We start from the raw sequence: 15692 nt of genomic DNA, 5'->3' as shown, positions 1-15692 counted from the left end.
CTTTTTTGCCAACCAGAGTTAAAAGAAAAAGTAGGGAATGCACTTAGCCCCAAACAACCAGAGACAGATTCATGCAAGCTATGGGACACGCCTTTGATACTAACTAAACTTTTAAAATTAAAGTCGAAGTCCTGAGACCTGTGAAGTTTCATCTTGATCTTCCTAAAATAAGAAATTAGTTACAGTTTAGGCCAGGTTTGCTGCTTCCTGGCATCTAGTATTCCTTATTATCCATCTAGCACACTATCCCCTCTCTCAGAATAACCCCTAGCCAAGGATGGGGAAAAAACCAAGAAGCAGCAAAGTGATCTCCTTCAGTGTTCCCTTCAAGCCTTCAAGAATCTGCAGCTCAAGACAAATAATGAGCATCTTTCCAGCTAAAGAACTCTTGATGGACTTTTCCACTGGGAATCAGTCTATTTGCCTCTGAACCCCTGCGTGCCCTTCAACAATGACACTATCTTATGGTAACACTTAAGTCACTTAAAGGTGAGTTATATGGAAAAAACAACTACTTTGTTTTACACCAACTGCCAAATTTCACTGTGTCTGCCAACATGATTGAAAACATAACTGCTTGCTATTCTTTTTGTACACTCATTTTATTTCAAAACATTAAGTAATAAATACAATTTCAGCAATATATTCTAAATTACTTTGAGCAATAGTTCCAATTCCCATGGTCAGCATAGTTTGAGAAAAGTAAGTCAACACAGCATCAGAGTCTAGCTCCTACTCAACATATAGGTAAGAAAACCAAGAATTTCATACCTCTAACAGCCTTCTTTGAAGAAGCCCATCTGTAAACACTAATTACTTGATTCTTTTCTAGTTTTGTTACACTGAGCACAGGTAATGGAATGACAAAAATTCTTCCCTCAAATACTGTAATATTACCTGTAATCATGCATTTCCTTTGTCAGTCCTGTGCTGTGTTCATTATGAACTGAAGAACATAATGTAGATTCATCTAGACCTCTAAGTAAGGGAAAAAGTCAATGAGTTATTTAAGAAACCTGATATTTTAAAAAATTAAGTATTCAGAAACTCAGAAGAGCTGGGTCTTTGCCAAGAGCTACATTGTATTATAAAAGAACAAAGTCTATGGGTTAATGTTTTTCTCACTATTTTTGTCACAAGTGCAGGCACCAATGAGATGTTCAAAGCAGTCCTCTTGTTGACATGCCTCGCTCTGTAGGACAGTCATATCTATTTCAATCAAAATGGAGATACGCTTTAAAAATTAAGTAAAATAAAAGCATAACTATATTCAAAGGCCTCTAAAAAGAAAAAGTGATCAAGTTTTATAAAACATATGAAATCAATATGGATTAATAGTCCTTCAAATTATCTTCATTTCTTTCTAAGTAGTAATGGAACCATTTTAGAAACAATTATTAAACAATTTATCAAATAAACATATGCTGAAGCTATTTTGCAACATCTTCCTATCAAGACTTTATCCATGACTAGGTAGAGTACAGTTTACATTTTAAGTACTTCCTTATCACTGGAAGACTCATCTTTACAAGACTTTTCTACATACTGTGAAAGCAAATGCTGTAATTTAGAAGATTTGCAGATAAGCAAGAACACCTGAAATGTCATTATGTTTATAGCTATGGGATCATTTCAACTACCAAACTCAGTAAGTCAGGCATATTATGCTCAATATCCGGACATTTTCTAGTGGACATACTTAGGATGCACATGAAAACCTTGCAAAAGGCTTTCATAGATAACATGACAAAACCAGCACTACTCAACACAGATCTTTTTTTATATTGGGTATCTATTAAGTTAGCTACTAAAAATAATTCAGAGTTCATCCAGTGAAGAAAAACCTCTTTATTGTGCATACATAGTAACAATTATTTCTATTCCCTAGAACACAGGGAAAGCTTTAAACATCCTCACTATTGCAAAGGCTAGGATCACGTTTCCACCAACCCCTCATAAAAGAACAGAGGGTGAAAATGTTGATATGTTAATCTGGTCCCCGGTTTACAAGATTTCCATGAAATTTTTCAAATTCAAGGATTTTAACATTGCGATTTTTAGATGAATAAATATAAAATTCTCTGTTAATAACCACGCCTTTCCTCCCATTCTATCCCAAATGATTCAATTTTTCTTTTCCTGCACTAAAAGGAATGTAACAATAGGATTAAGAAGGGTCCCTAAAACTAAGTCTTTATAGGTTAAGCTTAGGAAGTGCAAATTCGATGAGTCAACAGTGAGTGGACAGAGAACTGGCTGAACAGCAGAACTCAGAGGTTTGTGATCGATGGAGCAGAGTTTGGATGGAGGCCTGTCACTAGTCGTGTTCCACAGGGGTCTGTGCTGGGTCCAGTCCTGATCAACATATTCATCAATGACCTGGACAAAGGGACAGAGCGCACCCTCAGCAATTTTGCTGATGATACCGAGCTGGGAGGAATGGCTGATACGCCAGAAGGCTGGGCTGCCACCCAGCGAGACCTGGACAGGCTGGAGAGCTGGGCCGAGGGGAACCTCATGAAATTCAACAAGAGCAAGTGCAAGGTCCTGCCCCTGGGGAGGAACAATCCCATGCACCAGTACAGGCTGGGGGCTGAGCTACTGGAAAGCGGCTCTGTTGACAAGGACCTGGGAGTGCTGGAGGACAGCAAGCTCACCACGAGCCAGCACCGTGCCCTTGGGGCCAAGAAGGCCAACAATATCCTGGGCTGCATTAAAAGGAATGTGGCCAGCAGGTCGAGAGACATTATCCTCCCCCTCTACTCTGCCCTAGTGAGGCCACATTTGGAGTGCTGTGTCCAGTTCTGGGCCCCCCAGTTTAAGAAGGATGTGGAACTGCTTGAGCTAGTCCAACGGAGAGCTACCAAGATGATCAGGGGACTGGAGCATCTCCCTTACGAGGAAAGGCTGAGAGACCTGGGTTTATTCAGCCTAGACAAGAGAAGTCTGAGAGGGGATTTCATAAATACCTATAAATATCTAAAGGGTAGGTGTCAGGATGATGGGACTAGGCTCTTTTTATTAGTGCCCAACGACAGAACAAGGGGCAATGGGCACAAGCTGGAACACAGGAAGTTCCACCTCAATATGAGAAAAAACTTCTTTACTTGAGAGTGACAGAGCAGTGGAAGAGGCTGTCCAGAGAGGTTGTGGAGTCTCCTTCCCTGGAGACATTAAAAACCTGACTGGATGCATTCCTGTGCCCCCTGCTCTGGGTGCCCCTGCTCAAGCAAGGGGGTTGGACAAGATGATCTCCAGAGGTGCCTTCCAACCCCTACCGTTCTGTGATATGCAAATATGCACACCTATGTGTGTAGTGTCCATGCAAAGACAAAGCTTCTGACAGGATGTTATCTCCTTTTTACACTACTGTTACTGATTCCCAAGGCATTAAAAAAAAATCACATGTGCAGACAGTTTATTATATAAAGCACTCATCAACTCACTCAGAGATTCAGTTGACATTAGCTAAAACAAAACAGACATAAAAGGTCAAAGTTGCATCCTCTTTGGCTATGTGACCAAGTCTGATTTAGTTGAAGAACAATTACACTTGCATTTCCTGTGTTTAAAACAGTCATCTTAATATTACATTATTATAAAAAGAACAATGATATGAAACCCAAGCCCTCATAACCGAATTAGTTGGCCAAGAAATCTTAATTTGCCTCCCTTCTGTAGTGTGCTAAGTCTTTAATTATGTGATCAAACTGTTCTGTCTCTGGATACGTGCATAATTAACTGCACAGAGTTAATCTATCTTCATGATGCAGTATTGTTCTTACATCACAACTACAACTGTGTTGCTTGCCTTATGGATTTTATGATCAAGCACTCAGTCTCATATACTGCCTCTTTACAAACTTGATTCTCTACCATGTTATTGGGTAATACCAATTTCTGGTTTTTACATGAACTGAAGAGCAGATTAAGAAAAAGTATCTCAATGAAGGACAAATTTTTAAGACTTCTTTTCAGAATATTTATCATTCATAAGGTCAGTTATTATTTTGCAGTGGTATCTAGTATGGTACTACATGACAAGACCTAATTCAGTTTAGAGAAAAGTTATAGCAAACTCCCATTCTTATTTGACCTTGTGCAAAAGTGACTTTGTACTTTGCCAGTATCGGGTACGTCCCAGATCCAGCTGTTTCTCCTCCTTATTATCCAGTTGGTAAATAATGGTGTCCAGCTGAGCTAGAGTACCTGACTGAACAAGGGGAGAGGCTCAGTCTTTGCTAATACATCAAACACATGAAAGTTTGGCATATCAGCAAGAATGCAATTGAATAAATGCTCACATAACTTCACAGGCATATCTGAGATTTTTCCACGGCTTATAAATTGGCAGAGTTATCACAAGAACATCAAAAGGCACAGTCAAACAGTCAACAAATGCCAAGTTTCAAGTCACTGCTTTAATGCTAAGGAATAACATCTTTTTCTAAAGGCATGGAGTTTTACGATATTTTTCCCATACCTGTTCTTAGCATAAAAGTATAGTTTTGAGGTTTTTTAAATCTCATCTGTGGGAAATATTCCCTTTGAACATTTTAAATTAGCAACACTATAGGCATAAAAACAGGACCCTGTAATGCAAAATTACAAGCATCACTACCTGCACAACTAATTCACGGAAGGCTTAACATAAAAAAAACGCACACAAAGCTTTTAATTATTTACACATGAACTGACACATTTCCACACTCCCAGAGGAGCGGTGTTCAGTTTTGTAACTGCTTGTATTACAATCATTTCTTTAAATTGTGGTCATTGCTGATAACTTTCCATACTATTTGCACACATTTTTTTAAAACATAGAAACATTTGTAGCATCAGAAAAAAGAACTTCCTTCTTCAACCCTAACATCATGCAATGGTGCTGCTGAATAAAAGAAAATACAGCACATCACATTCAGTGATCACAGCTAGTGCTGCCCACTGAAAGAGGTTTTCTATCAATGCAAAAAAACTGGTTTTGTTACTAAAGAGTAACAAAAGAAGGATCAAATTCAGCTCAACTGGACTAAAATGTAGCAGAAGACCTACACAAAGGTGAACTATAAGGTATTTGGCGAATTCCCCTCCTCCCAGATATTCCTTCCAGTCTAGCTCAGCAGCAATGCAAAATATAAGTTATTCCATCAGAAGGAAAGTTTTTAAGAGTTTACAGAGGGAGAACTACTGGCTATAAACAGGTGTTCTGATTCTCAGTTAACACTCCAAGAACAGGCAAAAAGCCTGCAGAGGCATGCAGCCTGTCACCCTATACAAATCATGCTCAATAATGGTAGATTAAACAAATATCTTCCTTCCAAAGTCATGCCAAGTTAAAATCTCCCTGCTCTCACTATGGCTCAAACAAAGACTCAATGAGCTAAAACAGCTGGTCAGAATATGATACCAATTTTCACCATGTTCTTAGGCATGCTATTGTATTTTTAAAAAATGCGGTTTGAAGTACAACACAAAAGAAAAAAGTATTCTTACCGTACAACATCAAAACTTTGAATTGAATCATTCCAGAAATACTTCACACTATGATGCGTGAAATAACGAATCTGCAAGGGCAACAGACACAGATATTAAACTAGGACTGCTTAACACCTCTCTTTCGACTGACTTTATTCTGAACAGTAATAGAAAGTGAATTTAGAAAAACTTCACTGAAAAACATATACTTCTCTTTCAAAATAATCTCTCAAGCATTCTACAATTTCCAGTTACAGCTTATTGAGGAAAAGATTTGTGCTCCAAAGAATGAGGTACCTTTCAGAAACAAGTAGCAGCTCACCTGTACTGCATTGTGTGCATTCACTCTAGACAATGCTTGAGATCTGTTGAAAATTAGCAAGCATAGTATTGCAGATTTACTTACAGGCAAATACTTTTTCAAATCGCTTTTATTCTCTTCTGCAGCAGATTCACAGAAATGAACAGCATGGCCATTTGAAACCTTGTGTACAATAGGGTTAGGATTCTGTAAAGGATTGGCTCCCAAAGAAGGCATAATGCGAACCTTTGCACAAAACCATATCTTGAATTCATCCTTAAAAAGAGGGGGGAGGAAATGAGTTGGTTGAAACAGCGTTTGAACAGCATTTTACTACAACAGCTATAGCAAAATATGTGAACAACAGATGACAGAGCAGCAGAGCCCATACATAACTACACAAGATATCCCTGAGTTAACATCAGCTACATTAAGAATACATTTTCTTTCCATGATTCTAAAAGCTTTTTTTTTTTGCACTGTAACTGTTTTTTTTTTTTCAAGCAATGAGTCTTGGTACTTGAATTTTGACATCTTCAGCCCTTCACAATTTAATATAGTTGTTCCTCTAGGAGGAGGAACAATGGGATTCCTATGCTTTCAGCTGCACCCACCCTGCAGCTTCAAATAACCAAGGACTTAACATAAGATCATAACCAGGGACTGTACACAGCAATTGTGGAGGGAGAGAATCACTGGAAATCAAACGCACTTGGGTCCACAGTTACACCTTAATTCAACAAATGTATCTTTGCCTAACAAGGGAGAGAAAACCTGAAAACCATGTTATCAGGTTATACGAACAAGGTATCTGGTTCTGTAACTTTTGATGACAACAGCATTCAGGTACTTCAGTCATAAAATCCAAAAGCAAAGACTATTTTTGCTATGTCCTCTGCAAAGAGCTCTGTCTTCCCATATGGGCAGCAAAGCTATGTACAGTACACCAAGGAGCACAGTTCTGCAGTGCTGTAAAACAAAATCATGTCTACGTTGCAGGCAAGGATTTGTGTATTTTAACAAGCAGCAAGAGGGATGTTTAGCCGCTAACTGGGAGAAGGACACCCTCCTATAGACTTACGGTTGTTCTCAGCAGAACCACTTCACAGTCTTTAAGCGTAGTCCTTTTGCACGTTGCTTTCACACGCCACTGAGGCATCCAGTAGAGGAGCAGGAGAAGAAAGCCACCAGAACAGATCACCCCTACAGTAACTAGCACCAACTTCCAGCGACACAGATCGTAGCCACAGATCTCCTGCATGGAAATAGAGAAACAAATAACAAAACAACGGCCCTCTTAATTACTCTGGCTCATGAAGCCAACATTCATTTTTCATGAAGTGTGGTATTTGAAGTGAATCAAATTTCAAAGCCATTTTCTCCTTTTCTGGGGGAAGGAAATATTTTAAAAACTTAATACATGATCGACTACCAAAAAAATAGGAACACTGTTTTGCTCAGTCAGAAATACAAACATCAGTAAAAGCCTCACAAAGGCTGAACATCCACATTGTTGAAAACATTTCATTGCAGGACCTGTCTCCTCTCTGCACTGCTCCCTAAGGACTGAGGTAGCAACATAACCCTCCTTAACTCTACGTGAATGACCAAATTTTTGACCATGATACAGCACAAGTCAGCTAAGCATTTAAGACCAAAAGCATCAGTGGTTTTGTCAAATGCTGAATTCACCACATTAGCATTTGATTAGCTAGCATAGTTTTGAAATACTGGTGCTAACTGAATTTCAAACTCTCTGAGCAAGCCTGTAAATATATTTATCCAACACTGCTTTTTAGTAGAGAAACTGGCTTATTTTGCTTGCCATTTAACAAGAAATGCTACTGTGAAACATTAGAAACAGCAAGGTACACTGTCAAAGGTTCTCTAACTTGCACCAGTTGGAAAAAATTTTAAAAAAACCACAAAGTATTAAGTGTGCCTTGGTCAAAGGCAAGTACCAACTTAACCTGATGACAGCCAGGAACAGAAAATAATTCAGTGACTTAGTAGATGCTGTGTTACATTCCTGAGTTTCACATTACATTGTTAGATTATATTTCCTACTGCAAAAGAGCAATGAAGTTTCCCATTGAGTCCCACCCACATTGTTCATATTGACACCAACTTTTTGCAGATTTTTTGTACTTTTCATTAAACAGTATTAGAAATTGTTTAAACTGCTTTCCTAAGAAAAGGTTTTTCAACAAGTTTACTTTGCACCTTCTCAGCTGACAAAAAGCAGAAAAACCCATTCTCTGTTACCCCCAAAACACTGGAGCCAGTATTCACTCCTTACCAATAAAAACAGGTGGGTGAAAGATAGTGGGAGAGGTTAATGCTTCTCTGGGGGCAAAACAAAATTATTTCCTCTGAAAAGGATTTATGTTAGTGATCAGACCATAAGCATCTCAGTTTCATTTTTTTGTTTTTGTTGTGAGGTGCATTTGCCTACTCTCCATATTAGAGCTGGTCTAGTGAAGAGCAGCTTTTCCTAGCAGCATGCACAAAGATGGAACAAGGACTTGAGCTCCCAGGAATCTACCATTTTTTTAAAAACCAAAAATCCCTGTATACCCCAAGTAGTTTCTGCTGTCTCTAGAATGGACTAGAAATTTAAAGATCATCTGCAATTGTTTTCCTGTCAAAGCTAACTGCTGCATCTTCCCAGACAAACAATAAGAGATATCATTGCTTCAGTAGGAAGCAAAGTTTATGTACTACTGAATACCCATAAAACATCTTGCCATGCTTAGGAAGTGAGTCTTATCTGCATGAATATGAACATGCAGGATTATGCAGAGTACAGTCAGATTACGAAGCATTAACCTGTTTTAAATGACAAGAAAAAAGCTCCAGGATTTGAAGGAGGGGGAAGAAAAAACCACCAAACCCCACAACCCACTTACCTTCCATTTTCCTTTAAAAAAAAAAAGCTGTTATATATGAAAATGTGTTATCTGTTGGACTACTGACCTCAACGTAGCCAACCCAGCACCTTTGCAAAGGCTTTCAACAAAACCATTCCCTATCCTAAGACTAGGTTTCTTAATACCAAAAAAGATTATCAAGGATAACTTTAAAAAATTGCTAACCTGGTTTAAACTGAGACAGTCCGCTTCCTGATGTGATATGCCCCAATTAGAAAGAAAACTATGAAAATGCGTTTCTTTCACTGTATAAAAATAGATGAACAGAATTCATTACCATCTCATCTTCCTCTGCTTTATTGACAAATTTCTTTTCTTCTTTCTCCATGTTTAGTATGATATGAAACTTCTCGACTTGAGATATGGAAGACCTTTAACAACAAAAATTAAAAATTGAAACAACATGATTGATTTTATACCTAAGTATTAGGTTGTTTCGAGATATCTTCTGTAAGCACATACAAATAAAAACACACTGACAACATATTAGTATAGATCTTAAATCTGCACTGTTAACTAGTTCCCAGTAGTAACAACCCAAGGAGATCCAGTAAAGCTTTAAGACTGAACACTGGATGAATACAAGTGGAATGCTGCAGAAACAGCAGGCTTTGAAGGAGGGGAGAGAGTTTGTACAAATTTAATTTGGTTACATTTTACATGCAGCAAGCAGTTTTTGGTACGTTCTACAATCTTCATGATGGAAACAAATTAAACCTGTAAAAAGAAAGCTTATAAGTAGGTCAAGATTACACATCTCTATCATTATGTATATAATAGCTCAAATCAGATGCTTTCAGAAGCCAGGCTATCCTTCAAGAAGAAAGGCATCTGAGCAGAAAAATAAGTACATGCCAATAAAAGTTTAATCCCCAGTTTAATATTTCTAAATCAAGACATGTTTAATGGTCAGTTAGTCTTTCCCCTTCTTTCCAATTCTTTTGCCATTCAATTTGTATCAATGGGTTAATTTCTTATCATAAATCTCTCATAGTTGCAAACCTTGAGGGGTGCTTTGAGGAGAGATTATGACTGCAAGTTTCATGAATAGGGAAAGGCATGGAAAAATGTGAAGCTACCGATGAGCATAGTGCACACAGATCCCTATTCCAATAGGGAAGAACTACAAACAAAAGGCTACAACATTATGAGGTCCATCAGAAGTTTCAACATCACATAAATAAAGAAAATCAAAGATACCAAGTCAAAAAGCTACATTTTTGAAATTGAAACTGCATCTAACCTTCATTTGGACATCCCTGAACATGTTAGTTTTATACGATTTATAATTAATGCACCCATATCCTATTTCCACAGACCACCTACTATAGTTAAAATGACTGAATAGCCAGTGCTCGCTTGCCAAGACATGGATTAACTATCATTCTCTGCACTGACTTTGTACAGCCTTTGATTTTATTTACTGCACATACATAAATCTCTCAGAATGCCACACTTACTCCCATAGCATATAGGCATTCCTCAAGTATTAAGAGTTCACTGTCATAGCAAATAGTTATTTTAATTGTCATTTTTCAGACAGAAGGCTGTTACAAAAATAAAAAAAAACAACATCAAGGTGAAAGCCATCCACTTAACTTCATCCCAGTTGTCCACTGAAGACTAGGATACCACTATTGAAAATACTTAGCATTAGGAAGCATTATGATAAAAGCACAACCATTACCAAGTTCTTTGCTTTCATTAACTCCCCAATATTTTCACAAATCAATTCCCCAGACTCCAAGTCAGATCCTCTCAAAGCGAGTCCCTGGATCCAGGCACTTACATTCAGCAGCAATGCCAACTTCAAAAGGTCCTTCTCTCCCAACTCCTGCAGTTTATCAACATCACATCCTGGAGTGCTTTGTGCAATCTACCACCTCCTTTCTAATTAAGCCAACAAATGAAGCAGGAATCCAACAGAAAAGGTTTATTTTGCTGCCCAAATCTGGGTTCCCTCAGAAATCTATTCCCACTTCTAAATAAGGTCCTAGTTGAAGAAACACACACTTGAAGCAAAGAACTGCATCACAACACAGGCCTCGGTCACAGGTAAAAAAACTTGGCACTTCATAAATTGAGTGCTTGATACAGTTTGTATTTCGTGCTGTATGGAAGGAAGCTCATTTGGTAACGACTTTGACAGAAACACCAGCTCACACGCTCCGTGCTTCATTAAACTGAAAATTTTCTATTAATATCCAATATTGAACTACGAATACCTTTCTTACAGCAGATTAATTCGGAAATTAAGCCAAAAGATGTGCACCAATGTTACACAAGTCATGCAAGTTCTAAAACACGTTTTTGTTTAAATTGTCACTTTTCTTCACTAAACGGATTTTATCCTGGGAAAGATTATATATATGAAACCAGTTAAAATCTGCCCTAAACCTACACAGGATTGCTAAGAATGCTCCTAGAACAATCTTTGAATTAATAACATCAAACAACTTTGTGTACACCATACAAATCACATTTTCAATCGAGAAGTCACGCAACCAGAAAAAGTTGTGTTTTTACAGAATTATACTTCTAATGGAGTTCACAGCTCCATGAGAGAATTGTTAGATTTATCACACTTGAACTAGTCTGCTCTTAAACAAACACGCATTTCCCTCCTATAGTGTACTGCAACATCAAAACAGCGCCTGCAGGCAAAACTCCAATCTTGATGACCATATCTAGCAACAACTGTACTTGATACAGGAAAGCACCAGGTGGCAAAATAAATGCAAACAGCTTCAAGATCAATAAATCTCAACTGAGATTTCCATATGGCCAACACGTCAGAACAGGCACCTTACAGGATACTGCAGCAGCATAAGAGAGGAGTGCAATTGCTTTAATTTAGGGCTGTTCCACAGCTAGGAAGGAGCATCAAGTCATTGGTCTGAAGCACAAAGGGAAATCTCAGCACTGAGAGCACCAACAATAATTCCTGTGATTCAATGAGTTCTTTGAACAGCTGGGTAGAATCACACGGGGAATACATGAGGAGCATTAGGAGGCTATTTTTGACTCACATCATTAGCTCCATCTGCAATTTTTTTTTTTTATACATACTCATTTACTGAGCAACCTTCAACTAACACATTCTCAATATTTCACACACTGCCTGTAATTTTCCAAACTCAAATTCAAATCTCTAAACTTAGAAAACATTAGAGATCTTTTCTTAGTTAATGGGTCATGAGAATCATTACTATTCAGCAATGAAGAACAGCACGCTTTCTCCAATCTTATCCCTTTTGGTACATCATCAAGAGTTCAAATGCATAACTACTTCGGGTTTGTTTCTCTCTGCCCTGCTGAAAGTCGGGGTTGAACACCACCACCGTGGGCCCCACAGGGTTGCCCCCTTTGGCGGTGACTTCAGGCTGCCGGGTCAGACTGAAGAAAGAACTAGCAGCATCTCACCAATTCAGAAGAGACTTCAGCAATCTGCATTTGATCTTTACTTCTTTCTATAATATGATGGGAAATTAAACGTTTCAATACTTTAATATTTAATTCAATATTTAAATGTAAGCCTTGGACTTTTCAGAATTCAAGGGAGTATGACATTTTATTAGTAATCGAATTGAAGTGAGGTTGAAACCCACTCAGAAACAGCAACAAGGACTCAGGAATATTCAGATATAAAGTGCCTCCGAGGCAAGGGCTGCCACTCAGTCTCTCTCCAGCACAAGTTCCCTGGAGTGAATAGCTAGAGAAATCCTTTCCCTCTTAAACGAACTGAAAACAGCAAGCTAAAAGCACTATTTGTTCCTTTTAAAGAAAGGGGCCAAAAACAATGGAAATGGTGAAAGTTACTGTCGTTCCACTTACATAATTTTTACTCATTGAGCAACTATTGTATAGCTAAGCATACTCTAGAGTCAGAAAAGTAGGAAGTATCACAAAGGTCTGAAAAGAAATGTTTTTTTGCCACTGAGACTAAGAGGATGAAATCACTTGCAACACCTTAGAACATTGGTACAAATTTAGCAAATGATATAGCGACCAGCCGAACAGTGTCCGAACTTCTACAAGCATACATTTGAATCACAAGCTTAAATGGTAAATCTGCAACTTTGTAAAAAAAGCATATAAAAATTAAGTTAAACTGCATTTGCTATTTGCCTCTGTCCTGAAAAGTATGTAGCTATGAGTTAAGACAGCATCTGCAGTTTCAGATTTAAGTTGATATTATTTTGGAGCTAAAGTAAATCACAAATTGGATCACTGGAGAAATTACAGCAGTGCACAGACCTTAAAACTACATGCATCCCTCACAGTGAAGAAAATGTTGCACCTTTTCTGAATTACTACACCAATATCTATTTGTTGATCTACCCTGACTGAACAACGAGGATCGCGAGCCATTCTACCAAAATACTTATAGGCAATAAACGTTTGTAGCAACAGCATATAAGGTGCAAGTGAACTCATGGCATATTTATTAAGGAAAACATTGTTAAAGAACTACAGTAAGTCTCAATCAGTATGCCTGAAGAGTTCTGCAAGCCATGCTTTTAAGGGACTACTAGCTTATCTGCAGTCAGTTTTCTAATAGCTGGCATAATTAACAAACTACTTGAGTGCAAGTTTTACTGAATTTGATTTGGAGGATGGGAAGCAAAGAGATCTTCCCTCTGTTCTCCTCAGCATTCATCCCAAATCCATAATCCTTAAAAACTAATTCTGCTTTAGCATACATACATTGTTGCCATCAGTTTATTCTTCCAGTTTTCCAGTTTAACTGGAAGTTTCATAATTTCAAGAGAAAAATTCCATGGACTGAAAAGACTACAGCTACAAAAGAAGAAAATTTTGAGATCTCATGCAGTCACTGGGTAATTTAAATACCAAGCTTCTCAGATAAAACTATAATTTTGACAGCTCAATTCTTTATCTATACATGAATTTTACTATGCATAAAACATTACCAAGTTGTTACATATGCTTATGCTCTGTCGTCATTCATCTTCTGTAACATACACAAGTTAATAAACTTACAAACTTAAACATTCCTTATTTTATTCTTTTCAGATATTCCTAACAACCCCTCAGGATCAGTAACTAAGAGAGTTTCTCTTACCAACAAGCAGTCCAGCAGCTGTCCTCTGCACTTGCTTTTGTTATCATGAGCTAGTGAGGCAGTTCTTAATAACTGAGACCCTATCTACAAGGGAAGTCCTGACAAATGAACTATTTTGTCTAAAATCTAAAAAAAGTCTCCGAGGGCTTTTCAAACTGTTATCAAAAGATTAACATATCAAAGAAAATTTGGCACTGCTTGGAATGCTTTTTTTCCCTCTTCCCTCCAGTGTGGACGAACAATTGCAAGACTGTGGCCGGGCTGGCGCGGAGGCTGCGCTTCCAGGCATCAGCCACTCGGTCCAGCTCTTTCTATTCAAACCACAAATGCCTCACCAGGAGCCTGCAGACAGTTTCAGGTCTATGCATGAGTCCTGATATTATCTGCCCAGCTAAAAGCATATATGCTTCTGACCAAACCCTTCCTTGCATTTACAGCTGTTGCGAGTGAAGACAACAACATTCATTTTGAGGAGCTGATCAATGTCAAAGGCAGCAGTTAAGAAATACACACATTTTTCACTAAGTATTTTACAGTTTATTACAGAGCATAACGAAGCAATCACATACACCAAATTAGACAGCCATTAGAGATCAAGTGCTATGAAGCTAACAGGTAACTTGGTCCCTACCCGAATGTTGCAGAAGTAGGTTACTTTTCTGTACAAGACAAGAATCAAATCAGCACTGCTTTGGTAAGAACACAAAGGGCAAACGAAAAGATCTAGCAATGCAGACAGGAAAAGTGAGACACATGCATGAAAGAGGCCAAATTTAAAAACCACTTATGTGCAAACGTTAATACGAGTCAATCTTCCTCAGTTCCCTAGGTAGTCACTGTCATTAAATAAACCAAGCACAGTAAATTTCTACATGAAGAGAATGAAGACCAAAAAATTGGCCTGACTAGGAATAAATCATTATATAGATCAAACATGAATCACATTCCTGGAACCTGATCTAGTGTGTTACTAAGTGACCAGTCTGGCTCTCCTGGGCCCAAAAGGTGTCATTATGGTGTCTTTAAGGGCTAAGTCCTTTTCATGAACTTATTTACAATAAATATATCCTCCGTTAAGAGACACTTCACAGCTCTGGAGTTGAAAATTAAGTTTCTAAATGGCCTGATGTCATTACAACTCTTTCAGGTTTCTGAATTTAAAAAATGTCTTGAACAGTCATTCTTAACTGCAGAGTGTACCTGTTGCATAGCAGACAGACATCATCTTCAACTATATCCTGACTAGCTGTCAAAACACAGAAAAACCCTGTTTCATTTTGAAACTAGAAAGCCAAACATTATTTCAGTCACTCGAAAATTAAACACTTCTGGACTTTAGAGCCATACTTCCAACCCTTTACCATGAGAGAAGGAATCAACGAGCAAGGTAACAGACTTTACAAAGCAATGTTTACCTCTAGGGCTTATTCTTGTCCCAGTAACATGCAATTCCCACACACTCAGAGCAGTTACCACACTGAGTCCATTTTTTCCACATGTTACAGTAAAGGTTTTTGGCATTCATGCAATGGACTTACAGGAGGTAAGCCACTGCTTTACATAAACAAAACACCAAATAACATTCAATCTCTGCCATACTGGCAGTTATGGAATTAAAAGTTGAAGAAGTACTCAAAAACTAGAAGAGCAATAACAAGCCAGGATGATGTGCGAATGTATTTTCTGAGAACACATTCATTTCAAAATACATTCAGTTTATTAGGAAAGATGAAAACACAGCCTGGGCTACAGCTGACCATTAGCAGAAGAAGATGGCAGTTAATTTTACAAAGCAATTCACAGAGCATGTTTTTGCCCTTCCTTAGAAGCCGACTTTCCACATCACCCCACAAGGGCTGTGGATCAGGTGCTGCACGGGAGCACTTGGCACATCCAAGGA

The 15692-nt window shown here is 38.1% G+C and overlaps 1 protein-coding gene across 4 annotated transcripts in view; it reads right to left on the bottom strand.

Annotated features, from left to right (window-relative positions):
- The window catches only part of ATP13A3 (ATPase 13A3), a 60829-nt gene that overhangs the window by 27571 nt on the left and 17566 nt on the right, over positions 1 to 15692 (bottom strand). For 2 of the 4 annotated variants that reach the window (XM_075098930.1, XM_075098931.1), the window contains exons 3-7: positions 8984 to 9077; positions 6858 to 7031; positions 5882 to 6052; positions 5494 to 5564; positions 898 to 978 (exon numbers count right to left, since the gene is read on the bottom strand). In XM_075098930.1, the coding sequence (XP_074955031.1) occupies positions 898 to 978; positions 5494 to 5564; positions 5882 to 6052; positions 6858 to 7031; positions 8984 to 9034 (548 nt within the window). In that variant the 5' untranslated portion in view covers positions 9035 to 9077. Of the gene's footprint in view, positions 1 to 897; positions 979 to 5493; positions 5565 to 5881; positions 6053 to 6857; positions 7032 to 8983; positions 9078 to 9359; positions 9424 to 13792; positions 13811 to 15692 lie in introns of those variants that run through there. The other 2 variants (XM_075098932.1, XM_075098929.1) reach the window with 2 other exon arrangements.

The sequence above is a fragment of the Phalacrocorax aristotelis genome, chromosome 7 (assembly GCF_949628215.1).
Source record: "Phalacrocorax aristotelis chromosome 7, bGulAri2.1, whole genome shotgun sequence".
In the NCBI taxonomy this organism is placed as follows: domain Eukaryota; kingdom Metazoa; phylum Chordata; class Aves; order Suliformes; family Phalacrocoracidae; genus Phalacrocorax; species Phalacrocorax aristotelis.
The sequence above is the reverse complement of the archived record's forward strand: the minus strand, read 5'-3'. Positions and strand labels throughout refer to the sequence as shown.